Source organism: Pocillopora damicornis, chromosome 1 (genome assembly GCF_964200805.1).
Source record: "Pocillopora damicornis chromosome 1, jaPocDami1.2, whole genome shotgun sequence".
Taxonomy (NCBI): Eukaryota; Metazoa; Cnidaria; class Anthozoa; order Scleractinia; family Pocilloporidae; genus Pocillopora; species Pocillopora damicornis.
The window spans coordinates 6,509,601-6,529,485 of NC_142670.1; the positions used below are offsets into that span (position 1 = coordinate 6,509,601).

The 19,885-nt window shown below is 35.7% G+C and overlaps 2 protein-coding genes and 1 pseudogene across 4 annotated transcripts in view; 1 reads left to right on the forward strand and 2 right to left on the reverse strand.

The window, feature by feature from the left end:
- The window catches only part of LOC149051612 (uncharacterized), a 418,635-nt pseudogene that overhangs the window by 207,278 nt on the left and 191,472 nt on the right, over positions 1 to 19,885 (forward strand). The gene's annotated exons all lie outside the window — the stretch shown is intronic.
- On the reverse strand, positions 348 to 6,415 carry LOC149051635 (adhesion G protein-coupled receptor L4-like). Of its 2 annotated transcripts, none has more exons than XM_089184378.1 (15): positions 6,245 to 6,415; positions 6,047 to 6,154; positions 5,623 to 5,698; positions 5,444 to 5,534; positions 5,287 to 5,339; positions 4,969 to 5,095; positions 4,448 to 4,554; positions 4,227 to 4,329; positions 3,395 to 3,545; positions 3,219 to 3,300; positions 3,051 to 3,117; positions 2,764 to 2,843; positions 2,109 to 2,229; positions 1,512 to 1,553; positions 348 to 802 (listed from the first exon to the last, which is right to left on the reverse strand). In XM_089184378.1, the coding sequence occupies exons 1-15, from the start codon at positions 6,276 to 6,278 to the stop codon at positions 716 to 718; spliced, it is 1,329 nt and encodes a 442-aa protein (XP_089040504.1). In that variant the 5' UTR covers positions 6,279 to 6,415; the 3' UTR covers positions 348 to 715. The 2 variants fall into 2 exon arrangements, with proteins under 2 accessions (XP_089040504.1, XP_089040510.1); XM_089184384.1 differs by having other exon boundaries at positions 4,448 to 4,551; positions 6,245 to 6,411.
- On the reverse strand, positions 6,477 to 7,810 carry LOC149051636 (uncharacterized). The gene is made up of 3 exons (XM_089185222.1): positions 7,309 to 7,810; positions 7,117 to 7,193; positions 6,477 to 6,663 (listed from the first exon to the last, which is right to left on the reverse strand). Exons 1-3 carry the CDS (start codon positions 7,799 to 7,801, stop codon positions 6,595 to 6,597), a joined length of 639 nt encoding a protein of 212 aa, XP_089041348.1. The 5' UTR covers positions 7,802 to 7,810; the 3' UTR covers positions 6,477 to 6,594.

Sequence of the window (19,885 nt, forward strand, 5' to 3'; positions counted from 1 at the left end):
TCCACCGGAAAGAGATTTATTTAGCGGATAGTGTTATCCGACCTTCGCACAACAAGTGCCTGATGCATATCAGCCGTGCTAAAATTATTCTCGCTCATTGGCCATTGGACCGAGCCCCGTTAACCCATAATGTTTTGTATTAATCTAATTATGATCAAATAAAAAGGAAGTACACTTTAGGTATGTAAAGTAGAGAGTGATGCCATACTCTCGAGAAAGTGAAAAAAGAAAAGAAAAACAAACACCCAAATAAGCATGATATTCATTCTGTTTCTTGCCTTTAGCTCTCAGGCCAGGTCTTTGTTTATTATTACTGTTTTTTTTTTTTCCTTTTTTCACTTAGGAAGTGAAAATAAATTGCATCAAGAAGTGAGGTGCATTTATTCTAACAATCTACGCAATGTGATAATCCTTTATTCAGAGAGCGAAACACACGGCTCGAGACTCACGTTTTACGCATATGATACGCCACACACCTCACGATAGACTCAGCACGCATGACGCATGACGCATGACGCACGTTTTTTAGTGTTTCTTGTTTTACGTGAAGAATCATAATAGATAATTACTATTCCCGCGACGAGCTGACTAACAAACTTGTAAACTCTATCTCTTAGACTGTGCCATTCCATTAGGCTCTATGGCTTGGCGCTTGTTGATTTTGAATCTGGAATAAACTAGTTGGCTGCATTTGAATTTTTGTTTCTTTTTTGTTTTACTCCATCGGCATCACTTTTGGCTGGTTTCTCTCTTCCGTGGAAGGGAAAATCATGCCAATTCTTTGTTGCAGTCGATCTCGAATCTGCAGGTGAAGGAAAATAGAAAAATCAAGCAAATAATTGATTATAATAAATTCCCTTGGCAGATAACCCTGTTCATGCATGTAGTGTTCAAGAATGAAGTTTACGAGAGGTACCATTAATACATCGCATCATAATGATAATTAGCAGGTAATTTAGTCTTAAAAACTGAGTTGAAAACGCAAATTAGCCACCGTAAATGGTAAAAAAGCTGACGTTTCGAGTTTGCTACACTCTCCCACCGACGCAGCACCACAGTTTCTTTAGAAACTTATCCCTTTATTCATGATGATAATTAAGTTGATAGATTAATGATGATAACAAAACCAAGAGCAGTTAAATTCGGTCTGTAATCATACGAGTTATCAACAAAATCGGATCCGGACGAACGCGAAGCGGGATATGGACACTCGTATACAGAAGGCAGTAGTAATATACTAACTCAGCTACAATAAGAGATATTTTTTTTGGTAGCTTAGTTTTTCATTTCATGGATTCATGTATAGGGAAATATTGCATCATTTCTTGGAAAATCTCACTTGAATGTTCCCAACGCAGTGCAGATACATTTTTTTTTGCTACCTTAGTTTTTTTCGGTCAAATACACGACCTTTATACATTATACACTAAGACTACCTTGTTTAGATAATTATCTTGATGACGTGGATTCATTTATAGAGAAATATTGCATCATTTCTTGGAAAATCTCACCTGACTGTTCCTAACGCAATGAAGAAGAAAAATCAAGAAACCCTAATAAAGAAGAACGAACCTTAAATTATACGTCGTCATTTGGGAATATAACGCACCGATCAAAAGCTGAAATTTTTTATGTGATCGTGCTCTTCGGGATATACTTAAAAAACATTTATTATTACCCGCAAGGAATCAAAAGGTTGGGAAACTAACAAGCACAATTTTCAGTAAATAGCGAAAGTTTTGCTCAAGCCCAACCTTAGCCGTTGTCCCTAACACTTTCTCTTTCTTGCCAGGGATGGGTGATGGCTAAATGCCACGGAGACATTAGGAAAAAAACAAACAATAAAAAAAATAACAACAACAACAAAACATGACAAAACAGAAAAAAACAAACAAACAAAAATAATAACAAATGGATGATTGTCTCTACCATATGAGCGTTTAATGCACATAACGATATTCGTTAATCATGTCAGAGAAATAAGTATGAGCAATACAGGAGATCTTCTTGGTCTGAATTGTGCCAACTTTACAAGCTTCAAGAAAATATGAATTGCAAAAATTTAAAAATGTAACATAAACAAACATAGCTACACAATGGTTTCAAACCTGAGTAGAGTTAAGGATGATAAAAATGTAGGTGAATGCTCTATGAACTGGTGACAAAAGGCCAAACAACCAAGTGAATCCCAGAAGAGGAAGCAAAATAACACATGTCCTTATCCCAAGTCTGAAAGTAGGAAGGAAATATGAAATGAGCCTATAAGAAAGCTTGTTTAACTAGATCAAGTTTATTAATCGGTCGCTGTGTTTAGCTAGATACGTAGTTTCTTCACATTAAGCCTTAGCTGTGTGATTTGTTTTGTTAACTTCCAAAGTGGCTGTCTCCAACCAAGAGCATAACTGGGTATTGACAAACTGTCAGAGAAAACTGAGAAAACGCTAAGAGCTTACTTGAGATGGAAAGTTGTCTCAAGGAAAGTTGCAATTTACTTAATACTACAAAATCCCTTTAAAATCTCGGCCGTGTGAGCCACTATGCTCGAGAGTAGACATTACCTGGTTTAATAAGTGAATTCAAAATCGCATACTACATTATTCCTAAAGAAAGATGTTTTAATAGAATTTTGATTTTGATAGACCTCGCTTACCGTGGAGTGACAGAACGAAAAACATCTTTCTTTATTTCTTTACCGAGCTCAAAACTTACCATCTCTCTAATTCCTATCTACATACATTATTCTTGGTTAACAACGTTGCTCACCGTACGTGTTGAATAGTTCCCCTTTTTTGCTGCATTTTGGTCATTTCTCTGATGACTCGCACAAGAATCAGTATGTTCAGCTTAAAATGAAAACATCTCAATGACTGACAACGAACGAATTGGTGGGATACAGATAGGTAGAAAGAGGAACACAAGCAAACACTAGGACACAAACATGCAGAATGACAGCCCATAGTAAATAGTGCTCAGTAGAAAAACAACGATGATAAATTGTAGTCCATTGATTGTAGTAGAGAACACTCCTTATCAAGTATGGTTTTACTTACCACTTCAACTATTATCACAAACGCAATAAAAATCCAAATAAGATTGTTTGCAGAAGACATCCAGCAGCTATTCAAAAAAATGAAAATGTCTTATAAAAAACCACAATTGGAGAGAAAATGGCAAAGGAATTTCAGGGTTTTTTATATCTATAAATATTTCTCATTAACTGTTCATCGTCGACAAAGCTCTTGATTCCGTCTTTTCCTGCAGCGATACTCAAAGAAATAATGACCATTACTGCAGGAAAAACTGCAAGAGAAAAACAATAAGTAACTCGGAGTTGTGACAAGATACAACTGCAGACACTGAACACAGAGATGTGAGTATTGCTACTGAAACTTACCCCATGAAAAAGCATGATAGATAGCCATCCGGTTTTTAATGTTGTAAACTTTCACAATAAACAAGTAAAGGTAAATTCCCTCCACCATCATCCAACAAAAAGCGGCCGTAAAAAAGTATTGCATCAGAGCCGCCATAGCGACACAGGTAGCCTAAAGAATTGCCGATACAAAAACGCAGTTAAGAGCTTTGTGCTGCAATGGCAATAAGCATCCGTGTTTGTCACTATATCGAGTAATTCAGGAAGTCCTGATTATGAGAAAATCATGATTGAAAGTGAGTGCCCGCCGAATGCTTGCCACCCGTTAGGAGAGTCGTGAAAGTGCTTCGCTATATTTTGTTATAGAACTGCAGGTCAGGGAACCATGATGAGTAATTTCTTGATCTCATGTAATAGATGACATCAGGACTAGCAAATATGAAAATGGTTGCATTATGAAATTGCTGCGTGGTTACACAGTTGTGCCGATTTTGAAGCATTCGTGGTTTCAGCCCGCTAAATTTGACAAGGCCGTCCATTGTATAAGTAGCAGAATATCTAGAATTGTGGCCAAACAACAACTGGATGATGATCATGATGAAAACAATGATAGAATGTAAAGAAGTGAACGAAAGAGGAGATCAGACATGAGTCCATCAGCCATATTATTTCTAAAAAAAGAAGTCTTGCACCACATAAATAGCGCATTGTCGTCTTTAGCAAACAGATCTTACGAATTCTTTTCATCAATGTTCTCATATTTAGCATCGTAAAACAAAAGATCCTTTTTTTGCCAAAAAAATTATAATGGGTAAGTAAGTGCTTGGTTAGTTAAGTATAAAAGAGCACAAACCGTGATTGTTGATTTGTTAATACCAGCGAGAAAAATGACTTGCCCAGCTCCAAGAGATCCAGTCAGACTCACTCTTATTTGAGAGAGAGGTTGATGCATATCACTGTAACAAGAAAAAGCGCTCAACGACGGAATAAGTTATCACCTAAATAATTATTAGGAAACATTGAAAAACAGCCCCCAATTTAAGTGGTGTTACACTTGTCTGTATTTTGACTTACCTCAGGAAAATGTAGGAGAACACAGTAATTATTATTCCAATGAGGGAGAGAGCTAAGCCCATGTACGTAAGGATGTTCAATGTTTTTTGATGTGTTCCTGTTATCTGCTTTGCAGGTGAATAGAATACGAAAAAACAAACCAAGAAACAGCAATAACAAAGAAAAAAATTATAATGAAAGAAAAGAAAAAAGTACCATTTAAAAGTTGCATGAACGTAGTAGACACGAGAGATGCTCTCTCTTTGAACTCGATCACTGAAAGATTAAGTTCGTTTAGTTCTTAATTTTGCAAAGCAGAGCTTGTTTCAAAGTAGGTATCAGATAAACATCATTCTCTTAGTGTTATGACTTGAAAAGATGTCCAAACATTTTGAAAGTATGCGTCATTACTGGTGTTCTTTGCCTTTGTTACAGATGTAGCCGAGTGTTTTGTAAATTAAATTATGAAATTATGAGATCGAAAACATAGCAACAAACACACAAACAAAAAACAAGTTAATATGTTTTCACATTTTCATTACCGTTTGAGTACCATCGTACTCGAATAAAACCGCGAAGTGAGTCAAATGATTACAACTACACTCTGTTTCTTCTGAATTGCTCTCTGACGTTACCACATGGCAGCCCTCCCCAGACCAGCCGTCTGGACTGAAAAAGGTATGGTGAATGATCAATGCTGATTAACAGAAGAAGAGCTAAATATTCGATAGAACGAACCTGTTCTGTTCCGCTCTAGGATGGTCAGCCAATGAGAGTTAGGGTTAAAAATTTACTTTCAGCAGGTTTGATAAATTTTAAGTTTATAAAGGAAAGAGTTAAAACTTCATTTGGACTGTTACCTCTCTTCATTAAATTCATTCCAAAACACACACTGCCTTTTAGTATCAGTAGCCTGAAAAAGATAGCATATGGAAGTGAAAAGAGAATGTTTTATATGCGTATATAAAACCATTATTGATTGAAAAATAACAATAAAATACAATTTTTAAAAAAAACCTTGATATTTCTGAATCTCAGGATGACATTCTGTTCCAATTGTTTCGGCATTGGATCCATCGTCGCTGCTATTAGTTTTGAATTAAGGCTCCTAAGTGCGAAGTAATTGTGAGGGTAAATTTACTTTCAAATGACTCATTTGGAGTTCATATTTGCATCAAATGGTTCAATTATCGTACCTTGTATTGTTATCGATTCGAGTTGGTTTGAAGAGCGGATGTAGATCTGTGTATATGATACCCACCAGCAATGAACCTTAGTTAGAAGAAAAAAGAAAAACTTGGTTCAGTATTTATCTTTAATTTTTCAAACTTACTAATTCCAGTGAAACAAAAGTTAACGATTATTAAGTAGACAAAAGTGACCGAAAATCCATAACCAACTGTTATATATGTTTCTAATGAAAGTACGATCGAAAAAAAAAGATCCTTTTTTTCGGTAAGCGTGCCTTGTTATTGATGCAAACGTTGACGGTTTTTACAAATAAAGGGAAAGGTGGAGATGAAACATTAGTGCAGCAACTGTGGCTTGTGTTTTGGAAACAAAGCAGTTGCCATACAAATGCCATGGAATTAGAGACTGGGAAACAAAATTGAGACCAACCGTTTCTTCCAACGATTCTTGAAGGTATTCTAATATATTCGACTTTTTGTGGTTCCACGAGGTAGAAATCTTGATTATTTCCGTGTGAAGCTCTCTGGAGAAGCAGAACTATTCACAAAATAATAAAAAAAAATTAGATTGTGTTCATGAAATGTTACCTAGATTAGACAAACAAAGATACATCTAAGGTTAACATACCTAGTGTTTCGTAAACCCTGTAGATTTGTGGCATTGATTCACTGAGATGTTGTTGCGCATACTCGAGAACAAAATCCTCAAAAGCCTTTGCAGTTTCAGATATCGATTTCACACGCTCCTCCTTTTTTTTAAATTCACTTGCGTTTCAAGGTTGTGAATTCTCCTATACTCTTCGATAGTGTCTTGGAACAAATTGACTGCCTCCTAACAGTGAGAATGGAAGCAAGGGAATGAATAAATTAAGGAAAGAATCAGTGGCGGATTCACAGATAGATGAATAGGTGTTGAAACGGTCACTCTTTTATTTTTATTTGTCTTCCAAAACTACTGAGAGAGTCAGTAAAGAATGTTCAACTAACCTTCAAGCTGCTATTTTGCTGGACATCTACTTTGTTTAAGGTAGAAACAAAATCCTTAGCCTACCATGAAGAAAACTGATGTTAAGCACGTGATCTTAATCTAATAACACCTTTATTTCCTTTTTCGGAAATGACTGAAATTATGCTCTCACAATACATACTGAAGTTAAGCCCATGATCTTAATTTAATAACAGTTTGTTTCCTTTTGAGGAAATGCTCTCTTGATACAGCTCGTAAAAGGTTAATTTATATTATTATTAGTTTATTTATTATACGCGCCGTCGAATTTCGATATTTATCTACAGGGCTAAGTCTTTTAGACCCAAAGGGAAAATAGAGTTTTCTGCAGATGAAACCTTTTTAATCCTACAGCTTCCAAATAAGATTTATGTATAGATTTAAACCAATAAATGTCAGAAACGACAAAAATGAAATTAAAAAAGGCATAAACAAAAGCAAAAAAATTAAAAGACGAAAACAATTAATAAATAATTTAATAATGAAGCACATACCAATTTTTCTGTCCTAGAGCTGATCTTTGGTGCCTCTGGTGTAACTGCCGTGGATGAATCTGATGACTTATTAAAACCTGTTTATAAAATGCCAACAGAAGCAAATAGTTTAAATTCATTTAGAGGCTACCCCTAGACAGCAGCCATAGAACATTAGTAGGCATGCAGAAATAGGTGAGCTCCGTTACTTACTCTCTGTAGTCTTAACTAGAATATGAGAAGTTGTAGAACCTTGGATAAGTTCTCCTTGAGTAGTAGTGACATCAGTTGCTACAGCTTTTTTGGTAGATCCATCAGTTGAAGAGGCCTCGGTTTTCGCCGCCTGTGTAGTAGGCTGATATAGGATACAACTAGAACTACAAATGGTATTGCATCCCCCTTTACTCAAACATTTAATTTGGCACTCTTTTGCGTTGCATATTTGCCTGCAGCTTGTTCCATTGCAAGTAAGACGGCATGAACTCTGAGCATTGCAAAACTGTGTACAACTTCGCCCACTGCAAATTAGATTACATGCGCCAGAATTGCAATTCTGTTGACATGTCTGTCCACTGCATGTCAAATTGCAAAACTTTGCAGAGTTGCAGCTCTGGGAGCATGTGCTTTTGTGGCATACTCTACTGCATTCATCTTTTTGAACACAATTCTGGGTGCATCTGTTTTTTTCTTCGTTGTCACATGTCATGCTTTTTACATTCGTAGCTCTTATGATGATTACTGCAATAAAAAAGTGAGATAAAGTTAACAGATAAAAACTGATTAAAAAAATCATTTTCAACGTATTTTGATCTAATATTAGACTTGCTGATTACTTGTTTGGAATCCTTCGGTACCAAAAATAAGTATTTTCTTCGGGTTACTTTTTCCTTTAGCAAAGATTCCTTAACGTGAGAAGCACATGGTTTAACCGTAAATAAATAGCATTCAGCCGGATTTTAAAACTCCGTTTTGCTGCATATGGAAATATGCTCCTGGTAGAAGAATGGCGGGTCAATTTCGTCAGCTGTTAGAAAGCGATTCCTTAACTAAATAATCATGATCATCTCACCATTAAAACTGCGGTATTAAACGGTAATAATGAGCTAGAGTTTTTCCAAATGAATTTGCGCGAAATTAATGATATAAAATTGACTTTCCTCTTACTTTAGTCTTTGGAGACAGAAAATTGTTGCTTTTGTTTTGTTGTTGCTGTTGTCGTTATTGTTTTTTTTTTAGTCTTGGATATTACAGTAGCTGCAAAGTTTGGCAGCAGTTAACTGAATGCAAAAACCTCGTGGGGAGAAGAAGTTCCCCTGTGGTCTACACTCCTTCATTAACACTCCTTTAGCAGCCCTTATATAAAGAAAAACAAAATCGATATTATAATTTTTTTTTCCTATGGAGTGTTTTTCAAATATAGAATTATTCAGAACTTATGGAATAGTGTTAAACCGAGTTATCAGTTGAAAATACGGCTTTCTTTTCCCAGGTGAATGCAAAATTGAAAACAAATCTTTTCTGGCTAAATGACAGAAATATTTAATTGACGGTAAAGCTTTCGATGCAGGAGTCCTATGTTTACTTTTTAAAAGTGAATTTAAATTATCCATCGAAGTAGCTTCTAAGCCATGACGTCTTTTTTTTTTTCATCTCAGAAACGAAAAGAAAATATCCCGATCAATATTTTTCCACTAAAAATTGAAATATCTGTAAAAATTATCTTCTGCGTTTGTTTTTTTCCTCTCTGAGTTATAGTGTGACTAGATTGCTCAAAAACTGAGCACTTTCGAAACCAGGTGGTCGTTTATTTTGCTCCTCGAAGTGAAATAGGTCGTTGGTCTCAGACATACAGAGAAATTTACGAAATATTTCGTGAAAAATAACGGAAACAAGAAAAAATGCGTTATTTCATACTCAATGCCTACATCCTAACTTTGGCTCAAAATGATTTAAAGAAAGACGAAAACCGTTAATGTTTCGCTCGCATCAACGCAGCTTAGCAAGCTCGAAAAAAAAATTTTTGCTCAAACCCAGGTCGTAGCATTCACTCTAGGCATGAAGTGATAGAATTTATAACACTTACAACGTATAATCACGCTTAACACTTACCTAGTGTGACGAGAAACATAATGGCTCCCATCGATTTTCTGACATCAGTTTTCATAATTGTTAAATCCCTTACCGCTTCAATGGTTATTTGTTTATATATCGGCGACGTCGCTGGTTTCTTTGCTTTCAATGATTCCCCGAAATCGCTACTTTTTTGTTTTTGTTTTCCTTTTTTTGAGCCTCTTTAACATTTATATGACAAAATTCAAATGCTATTTTGAACGCGTGGAAAAAGACATGCTCGGAATATGTCGCCGAAGGCGGAAAATGTAGGAACTGTATTAAATTAATATTCACGAAACTTCAATGTCAATTGACATCATGCCATTAGGTGAAGGAACTGACAAAAATTAAAGAAGAGATTGAAAAAAAGAATTTGTCTTTAATAAACCGCTTTTGTCTTTTGAGTTTAGCAAGTAGATCTCCTTTAAACTGATTTTTTTGTGTTTTGTTTTTTGTTTTTTTACTTTTTTCGTTTTTTGTTTCAAATAAACCAGGGATTCTAGTATGCAGTATAATAAGACAATCAGGAACAAAAATTTCAAGGTCACATTGTGAATCTATATCAAATATAATTCCTAGACTGATTTAAAAAAAGAGAGTGTAAGTTTTCCTCTTTTTATAAGCCGAAAATAAATTGCTTGGACATAAGAATTGGATGAAGAAAAACGTCTAGTACAATAATTAAAAAAAAAAAAAGGAAGCCTTCGTTGATGAACATGTTTGGCTTTACCATATCATTGCTGTCATATATTATTGTCAAACTATTAAATGACTGTGAATATATAAAAATCATATATGTGAACTGCGGTCAAGGACGTGGATATGAAAGCGATCTTCGCAGTAATGGACACTTCTTGAGCAGTAGTGAAAATAAGTCCTAAAAAAAATCAGACTTGTACTGCTAAAATAATGTTTAATAAACTAATATTAATATGAATTAACCTTTTACGAGCGGTGTTACGAAAAATTGTCTAAGTAAAGTCCCAGAACATTCTAATAGAACATTTTAGAACCCGAAGTCATCTAGACGTGATCTTCTGGTAAAAAGAACATTCTGGAACGTTATATTTATATACCCTGTTAATCTACTAAATTTAGTTCTTTAGAGAAGTTTCTAGATCCTTATACTTTATGTATATAAGAGCGACAGTTCCATCGAATAGAGAGAGAAATTTGTGAAGAAGCTTAGTGCTATAAAAACAAGAAGTCAACTACGCGGAAATAAAACAGTTTGTTGTTGTTACCGACGATCCTGAGTTTTGTCTAGGAACAACCCTGCTCTACATCGACACTCGTAACAAGCAGTATCAAGAGAGCATTTCCACAAAAGGAAACAAACTGTTATTAAATGAAAATCATGTGCTTAACTTCATTATGTATTGTGAGAGCATAATTTAAGTCATTTCCGCAAAAGGAAACAAACTGTGTTATAATATTAAGGTCACTTGCTTAACATAAATTTTCTTCATGGTAGGCTAAGGATTTTGTTTCCACCTTAAACAAAGTAGATGTCCAGCAAAATAGCAGCTTGCAGTTTAGTTGAACATTCTTTACTGACTCTCGGTAGTTTTGGTAATATTACTGCGAGGATCGCTTTCATATTCATATCATATTATTGTCTATCAACTTTTGCGGCAATGAACCGATAAAAGTAAAGATGAGATACGTAAGACGCGCGCGAGACGGCCAAACAACGAGTCCCGCTATTAGTGCAATAGTTTATCTGACCGATTTTCGCTTTTATTGGCCTCACTCCAGATCAAAGTTACAATTCCTGTACTTATATCAATATCCAAAATTTTACCTATCGGATTTGTAATACAACATTATTTTACGTGCCCATTCTAGGATCCATTTTATGATGATTTCCTAATATTTTTTTTGGCTCAAGGGTTTCTAGAAGTCAAGTGCAAAAAGAGCGTTTAAGAATACATATTTTAAAACCAAATGAGGTAACCCACCATGCACATAAAATGCTAAACTTCCGTTTCTATTCCCTTGTAGAGTAAATCAATCCAGGTGGCGAGGATCCGGAATTAAGAGAATACATGATGAAATGAGCAATGTTAAAGGACCAAGCTCAACCAGGATGCATTGCAGGGGTTAAGACCATCTTCAGCATTTTATGTATTATTCGCCTGAGCCTTTGCATTCGTGATCAAGAACCGGCTCTTTTAAACCTCAAAAAGTGTCTTTAATTGTCTATTATCTATTTGCTACGAAAATAAGGAATTTTGGAGACAAGTCAAACAGCACTTGAGCACTTGGGAGACCAACAGACGGAGAAACGTAAACAATCGATTGCAAGCCTAATACCATGTAAGTTTTTGAGTGACATTTCTCTCCCAGTGAGATCAAATGTAGCAGTACATTTATGTAAAATTCCATCTTGGTATCTTATAATCTTATAAATTTGAAGCGTGACGAATTTAATCATAGAGTGACGTCACACTTCTCTTTCAACGAATCCTTTCTTTGCACCTGAGGTATGATACGAATAAACATTTAAGTATTGAAAGATCTTCGTCTCTCTGTGATGCGGTTAGAAGTCAACTGTCGATTCCCTGATAAACATCCTGCTTCCGTGCACTTTTGCGTCCAAGAATATCAATTCTGATTCTGATATTTCAAGCGTGGATAATGTTCGTATCGTGGTACAATGTACAGAATGTAGCTGTTTACTCGCATTAAAAATGTTACTACTTTGTCTTTGGTTCTGTTCCACAGACGAAAAAAGTCGTTATCATACCTCTTTCTAAGTAGGGGTTTAGTTTTGCTCTGAGTGTTATTACCCTTTTTCTATTTTTGCAATTAAAAAATTAAAAAAAAAAAAATATATATATATATATTATTATGATAATAATAATAATAATTATTATTATGAGAATGATAAATCCATTGGCGCCCTAATTGTCAGTTACCTGAGTGTTTCGCACACAGTGAAAAAGAAACATCAGGAATCCCTGTAAAACAAAATTTGTAAACGTGAGCTGTAATTGCAGTTGATATCTTAAATATATTTTTTTGTGCTTTTCCTTTGCTAGGGTAACACTTTTCAACGCCTACTTGATGGAAAATAGAGATGGTTGTGTTTACCTGAGTCGAACTTAAGACCTTATGTATGTAGGCGCAAATTTTGTCTTCTGAGGAAAGGAGACCAAAAAGCCACGTAAAGCCTAATAAGGGAGTCATCATCGCGCATGTCTTGATGCAAAGTCTGCAGAACAAACGTGAAACAACTCAATTCTTTAAAAACTAGGTGAATAGAATACTCAATCAGAAATCGATGAAAAACGTAAATTCTAAATATAATTTGTTTGTTTCTTTTTTCGTTTGGCTGTTTGCTTAATTCTTGTTTAACCTTCTGATAATTTCATCTCATACCGACTACGTCACTTTGTTAGCATTTAGTTGGACCCCTTGCCATTTTTTCGGGAATGTGTAGACATTTGTTACTGACAAGCTTAATAACTATCACGAGACTGTTATCGGCATCGACGTTTCTTCCTTTTGCGCGGACTTCATCCTTAGATTCAGGGGAGTTTGCAAGAATAAGAAATGCCCACTTACGAGAGCTAATTGGTTAGTTTCCACCTGTTAGTATCGGTTAAAAAAGGTTAAAGAATACAAGGTTTTTGAATATATCTACAAATATTTAATACAAATTCCTTTGATATTCATAAACATGCTACTTACGATTTCCACCGCCAAAACAAAGGAAGCAAAAATCAAAATCAGATGGTTAGCCTGGGACAACCAACTGCTTGCAAGTAACAAATTTGAGCATTAGTCATAAAAGCTTCAGTCTATGCTCGGCTTCGTTGAGCCGGCGACGTATTCTATGTCATGAATAATCACCTAGAGTAGTTGAAATAAAGATTTTCAGAAGTTCAATGCTTACTATTTCTCGCTGACAAAGCTATGAATACCATCTTTTGCTGAGGCAATTATCAGGGAGATGCTGACCATAAATGCATAATAAAAGATATCACTCAAATTAAACTTTCGTTTGATAGTGGAAAGGAACTTAAAAAAACTCACTCCAGGAAAAAAAGTGATAGATAACCGTTCTTCCATCGAAATTGTACACCTTCACAACGAAGAAGTAGAGAAAAATTCCCTCGATCAGCATCCAACAGAAAGCTGCCATAAGGAAGTAAAGCATCAAGGCAGCTACTGCAACACATACACCCTATGGATCGAGAAGTACCTGGGTTTTTAGGAACTAACTAACTTTTAACGACAAAGTGCAGAAACAAATAAGATCAACCATCAAGATAATATACATCTATAACGATGATACAAATAAAAAAAGAAATGAAATAATAATTTTAAAAAACTTTCTCGCGTTGTGCAACCGCATTGTTTTCTTCATGCTGAGGCAATCATTTGCAGGGAATGGATAATGCAGTGGCGATTTTAGTTGGTCTTAAAACGAAGTGCTTACCTCGTCTCCTTTAGCATTAATACCAGCCAGAAAAATAATCTGACCAGTTCCCAGAGAAGCAGCGAGACTCAGCCTTACTTGGGAGAGGGGTTGACGCACTTCGCTGTAGATAAAAGAAATGCAAAAAAAGCAACCGCTGATACATTTTTTTAGAAAAAAAGGCAATGAAACAGTCTATTTTTGGAAGGATTCGGAGCAATATGTCAGGAATGCTATAAAACAAATTCCCCTACGTGAAAAGAGCGTAGGAAATTATTGTAAGAATTATTCCGATTATGGACAGGGTCAGTCCAACGTAGGTAAGAGTCGTCAGAATCTTCTCATCAGTTTTTGTGATCGGTGACATAGCCTGCAAATAGACAAAAATGCAATGGCAACAATGATGACCACAGTGGTGGCAATTGAGTGGGTTGTGGCCTCACAGATTCGGATTGTAAAGATTTGTCTGCAGTTGTGGTTAAGGACAATGATGATGCAGCTGACATCGATGCAAATAACGCCAAAAACAAAAAAAAACATTACTGAAGAAATGTTCTCAGAAACAACTTTTTTCCCATACGGTTTATTTATACTACATTTTAATTTCAATTTAGATTCATTAAAATAAATTAGTTCAATTGTTTTCTTATCTCTAAAATTGTCTTCCTGCGTCTTACAATTTTATCCTGATTGTCAGAAACTCCATAAGTTCCGCTATGAGAGCAGTTTTAAGTGTACCAAACGTGAACACATAGGTAACATTCGCATCACGGTTAATGAGCGCTTTTTGCGTGCCTTTTACCTAGTTCAATTTTAAAAATAAAGACTACTTTTGTTTTTCCTTTGGGAATTTCGCAAATGTAAGCCAATTTCTCAGAGCCATTGGTGCCACAAAATAGGCCCTGGTCGCCATTTATAAACGGCTTGCATATATGAGCCACAGTTCCCTTACACTTTGGCTCTCCTGCCCATTTAGACATGTTCACCAGTTTTCCATTCACCCAAGTCCAATTTTCGCCTTTTTTTTCTAAGCCAAGTACCATGCATCACAATGATGATAATTTTGATGAGCCCAATCACGTGGAGAACAGCAGGACTCAATGCTGCGATTTTGAATCTCGCTAAGGACGAAGTTCCCTTCTTCTTCGGTTTCAATGGAAACTAGGTCTCATCCTTGACTTTGGGAGATGTCTCTGTCCGTTGTCAAATTGCTCCTTTATTCGTAAATATATACCAAAAGTTTCGAAAAGAAATATTTGGGCATTCTATGAAATAAAAACAATGATGATAAAAATAAAAATGACCACAATGATGGTAGAAAAAGGAAAATCACAAGGATAATCAAGGATACAATGGCCAATAGATCGGCGTGTCTTTATTGATGTTATAATTATTGGCGTTATGATCATCAATATTAATTTCTCACTGGTATTATAATTGGCATTATCATTGTTATTGTAAATTCTTTAGCGTTTGTTTATCAGTGTCATTTAAGAACGCGTTTACACTTATGTGTACTCGTTTAAAAACGGATGCTTTTCAATGCGTTTTGGCCTTCCGTTTGCAATAAAATACTTAAAAACGGAGGCGTTATCAAATGAAAGAATGAATCCGAAACTCTATCAAAAGTGGAAACGACAGTCAAAAACAGAGCCTTTGAAAACAAAGACGTCATAGTGTCATGCCACCTCTTTTTCACGCATCCTGTCTTAAATTCAAAACAAATGTGGCGCACGGACATATGGATATGTGGAGCTTGATATTGTGTTCGATCAAGCATGCAGAGATTGACAGCTAAGTACGTCAAAAACGCTATAAACCTGCTAGCCTGGACCCAAAGAAAACGATGCATTTTTTATAAGACGAAAGCGGAGCGTTTTGAAATGCATCAGTTTGGACGGGGTCTAATACATTCTTCTTCATTTCTGCGTCCGCGATATCTGATCTACTGTTTTGAATTATTCACTCTAAATCAGGTTATACGATTTTTGAGTTCATGTTTTTTTTTTGCTTTTTTGTTTTGTTTGGTTTGTTTATTTGTTTGTTTGTTTTAACATTGTTAGGGTCAAGGTTGACTAAAAGCCTGTACTACCCTCGTTACCTTTCTGAAAAGGGTTCAAAAAAATTAATTCAGAGACAATGTAAGTTATCATAATTTTTAATCACGTGTTCATCATAAAATTAGTCATCGTCTGCGTAAAAGTTGCGTGAAGTTGTGCATATTGTGCAAGCAGTATCTTAATTTTTGGAAAATTAATCTACAAGAGAAATTTTCTTCAAATTGGTTGTAGGAACGTACGCGCCAGCATGCGATGTATTTTATCGGTTGGAAGTTTTTTTACCTTGCGCCATTTCACAAATGAAGGCCCTGCTATCTCCCCTAGCGATAACGTCAAGGCTTCCATTCTTAGTTATTTCCGCATGACTCTCGCTAACTGTTGCAACAAAGTCTCGCCTTTTCAAAGTATCTAGTTGTTTTCCACTTTTCCAAGTCCAAGCCCTGCCTTTCTTCTCTAAACCAATGTGCCACGCACCAGTATTCCAAAAAGAACGTTTTTTAATTTCATGATTGATAAACTGCCATTCTTCTTCGATTTCGATAGAAACAAAGTCACCTCCCTGATGTTTGCAGACTTTCCTACTATTCTGCTAACTTCTTCCCCATTTCAAAAATATGTACCAGGAATTATTGAAGCATGTGTCCTGGCATTCTACGACAAAATAAATAAATACACAAAAATATTTATATTATATTGATGATAAAAATAGTGTTAGTGTTATGATAATTAACTTTGATGTTTTGTCTCAACTCGCGTTTAAAATCACAAGCTGATTGATGTATTTTCAATTGGCAGTCAATAACTAATAATTCTTATAGATCAGTCGGAATTTCCCCTTTTCTAAGTTCTGGCTCAGGTACGTAAATGTTCAAATTGGCGCTGTCTCACCTGTTCCTTCCCATTGCATCATTAGAGTGACAACGACTGCAGAAGAGAAATAAATTAAACATGTGCATTGACCTTTTGTGGCAATAATATCATTTGAAACAAATAGAAAAAAGGTTTCTCGATTTCAAGTCAAACCATTACTGATAAATTAATTAAAGTGAGCGGATGGACTCTTACAAGTCTGGCAAGACAGGCTCATCTCTCCTGCTCGGGTAGCCAATTAGAACACAGGATTCGCTTTGTATCGTCTTAGGGCGCTGCGGGCTGTATAATAAGCTGCGATGTTATTCATTGTTTACCTAAGCGCTAATTCAAAAGTTATTTATTATTTTTGCCTCGTTGGAGAAAAAGAAATAAACTTTACTGCTAATAGTCTTGTAATTCTTAGAGGCTCAAAATGTTGAAAGGATCCTCTGATGTCTAGCCCGTACAAAGAAATTGCGATAAGAGAAGCCTGAAAAAAAATGTCCGGCTTCAAGGTGGTTCAGTTGAATAGTAGTAAGAATTGGAGTGCATCAGAGCCAGTTTGGCCCCAAAACATTTTCAATGGATTAAAAGGTCAATTAAACGTTTTTAAGCTGAACTGAATTCAAAGTTTATCAATTAAAATTTTGAAGCCATACATTAATTCATTGAAAAATTAAATTATCGCATTCGACGAATGATGGCATACTGCTGCAGCCATGAGATCGATGTAAAATATAAACATTGTAATGTACATTTTTTCTTTTTCTAAGTAGAGTGGAATTTGTTTATTTCTACGAGGTCTTGATGTCCGCTTTGGAAAAACCTATTTTACAAAGCAAGAAAAGTAACAAAAAATAAAGGCTATTAATCAAAAAGAAAACTAATCGACAAACAATGTCTATATCTACAGCTGACGGTATTCATTGTGAAAATTCCTCGTGCAAAACTTTCTTTTGTATATCACACTCAATGTTTTCTTTGAAACATGGCTCTCTAAATGAGCTCGAACAAAACTTCCTTTTTGTTTAGCAAAATACTTTTCTTTTCGTCTGGTGAAATTTCTTTCGTATTTTATTCATCGAACAACGAATTTTGTTTGGCGCTCAGTAGATTTTTTTGTATTTCCCCGGTGACATCCTGTGAAGGTAACTTCAGAGGATAGTGACTGGGCTTTTGTGTTTCTTCGAAGCCAAATATCGGTACTATAAACTGTTTTGCTGACCGTCGGGACAGAGCACCAATTATGGGTAACAATGACGACTTCATTTTTAAAACTGCATAATTATTTTTATAAAAGTCATCATGCCAAATTCTTTCACATCATTTGCACCGTATTGAGGCTAAAATGAAATTAAAACACACTTACACACGTCACCTGCATAATTTTTTTACTTTATACCTTACTTATTTATTCATTTGTTCTCAATTTAAACGTGTTTTGTTATCAAGAAGCTGAATAAGCTCCAACTGACATATCCCTTTCAGGTTTAATTTTGGCATGGGCCGCTGGCTGTCCCGCTACCTCAATTTCTCCATCATAGCATTTACTACTAATTTTACATTCACGTAGCATAACCGAGCGATGTAATAAGGCTTGCACTTACTCAGCGAACAAAGAGCTGTGACCATTTTTACCGGATTGAAGCCCTTTCATCGCATCATTCAACATGAGATTCCGTTAGCGGCTGTCAGTTTGTTTTGATTCGCGACTCACTGGCATCTCTTCTGCTTCAGATGTGTCGATGTACTTCAAACCCCTTTGTAGGAGGCCGAGCGTAGTGCACATCAAAACACTTGATCGTTTCTCGCTGACGTAAGTAAAATTTACTTTTCCTTCATAAACGCACCAATGAGTCTTAAGGATTTTTGCGTCAGATACGGAAAGATCTTTTGCGCAATAAAAACAAAAAAATTGCAACGAGAAAAAACTTTCTTACTGATTTTACCTTTCGTAATAGTGCAGGTGATGTAGATTTAGACTCTAAGGAGTATTTCATGAGTCAAGTTCGGCGATAGCTGCCGTCTGTAAACTAATTGCTCGAACTAAACTCCTCTTTCTTTTGTACATTGGTTTTTTTGTTTTTTTTTTTTTTGTTTTTCTTTTAATTTTCATGAATGGGATGTATGACTTAGTATTAAACGACGAACTTCGTTCTGCGCGGTTGAGATCATACACGTACATGTATTTTCAGCGTGATATCTCGTCACAATAACTTAAGAAGGTTAGTAACTAGGTTACTGTGTCCCTGAGACCCTATATATTACTTCTGACCGAAGGTGCTGTACCGAACGTCAATTAAGACGTAGCAATAATGAATTAAAACGACCACTTCAGTTTGAAAATCGCATAATTTTTATGTGATTGTGGCTAGCTGTTCCAGATCTTCTTGCTTCCTATCGAAACCAAACACTTCTTGATAGCAAAACAAACATAATCGAAAGCTGTAATAACAGTGTTGCGGCTGGCCGACGTGCAGCCGTCACCTAGGTACCCATACGGGACATCAAGTTTTTCGTAAATGCGCGGTCACGGCATCCTCAAACGGTGCCACAAGGCCACCGAGTTAAAACCGTTATCTCGTTCAGTTTCTCGATTTTTTTGGTCTTTAGGTTAAAAAATGTAACATTTAGTGCGAGTTTTCTCAAGGCCTTCGTGAAAGATTTTGGATTAAAGGTTGATATTTTGCATGGTTAGTAACCGTTCGCAGCAATAAACCCAAACCTTGTGGCAAGTAGAACATATAAAAATATAACCTAAGAAGTATTTTTGTTTTATCAGTTTACATTCTCTTGAATTCTATCCTAGAATTCTGTAAGTCAGAGATTATTTTATCAATGTTGTTAAATTAACCGTTAAAGAGTAAAAAAAAAAAAAAAAAGAAAAAAAAAAAACTTAAAGAAAGAAAATACACGTGGGGAGATGGGAAGGGGAGGAGTAGGTTAATATACTCGACAACAACAACCATCCACCAAGCTTGGCTTGCGGAAAATATATCGTAACAACGCATAACATCCTCTCTCCACTCTTTTTAAGATCCAAGAACTTCAACAAGAAAAAGCAAGTTTGATGGAATCAATTAAAATTCTTTCTTCAGATCGTTCGGTAAGTTCACACGACCCACAACCTGCTTCTGATGACTGGCAAACAGTTACGTCAAACAAGTCTAATAATCCTAAACGAGGGAAGAAGAAAAAGAAAGGCAAAGCCAGTTCCCAGAACCAGCAACTACAAATGGAAAATAATGATACTAGTGAGAACGGCCAAGGGGAGCAAAGACCTAATGAAGGCACAATCATTGTTGGAGATTCGATTGTCAAAGGATTACGCAGGGACTTA

Excerpts from the sequence above, each read along its gene's own strand:
- LOC149051635 (XM_089184378.1), bottom strand. The coding sequence starts at position 6,278 with ATGCCACAAATCTACAGGGTTTACGAAACACTAG. Across the intron at positions 4,330-4,447 it reads TTCTCCTACATTTTCCTGAG|TGATATGCATCAACCTCTCT; the intron begins GTAAGTCAAAAT and ends TTCTTGTTACAG. Across the intron at positions 3,118-3,218 it reads AGCTTTGTCGACGATGAACA|CTGCTGGATGTCTTCTGCAA; the intron begins GTTAATGAGAAA and ends TTTTTTGAATAG.
- LOC149051636 (XM_089185222.1), bottom strand. The coding sequence starts at position 7,801 with ATGACATGTGACAACGAAGAAAAAAACAGATGCACCCAGAATTGTGTT. Across the intron at positions 7,194-7,308 it reads TCTAGTTAAGACTACAGAGA|GTTTTAATAAGTCATCAGAT; the intron begins GTAAGTAACGGA and ends TTTTATAAACAG. Across the intron at positions 6,664-7,116 it reads GCTCTAGGACAGAAAAATTG|GCTAAGGATTTTGTTTCTAC; the intron begins GTATGTGCTTCA and ends TCTTCATGGTAG.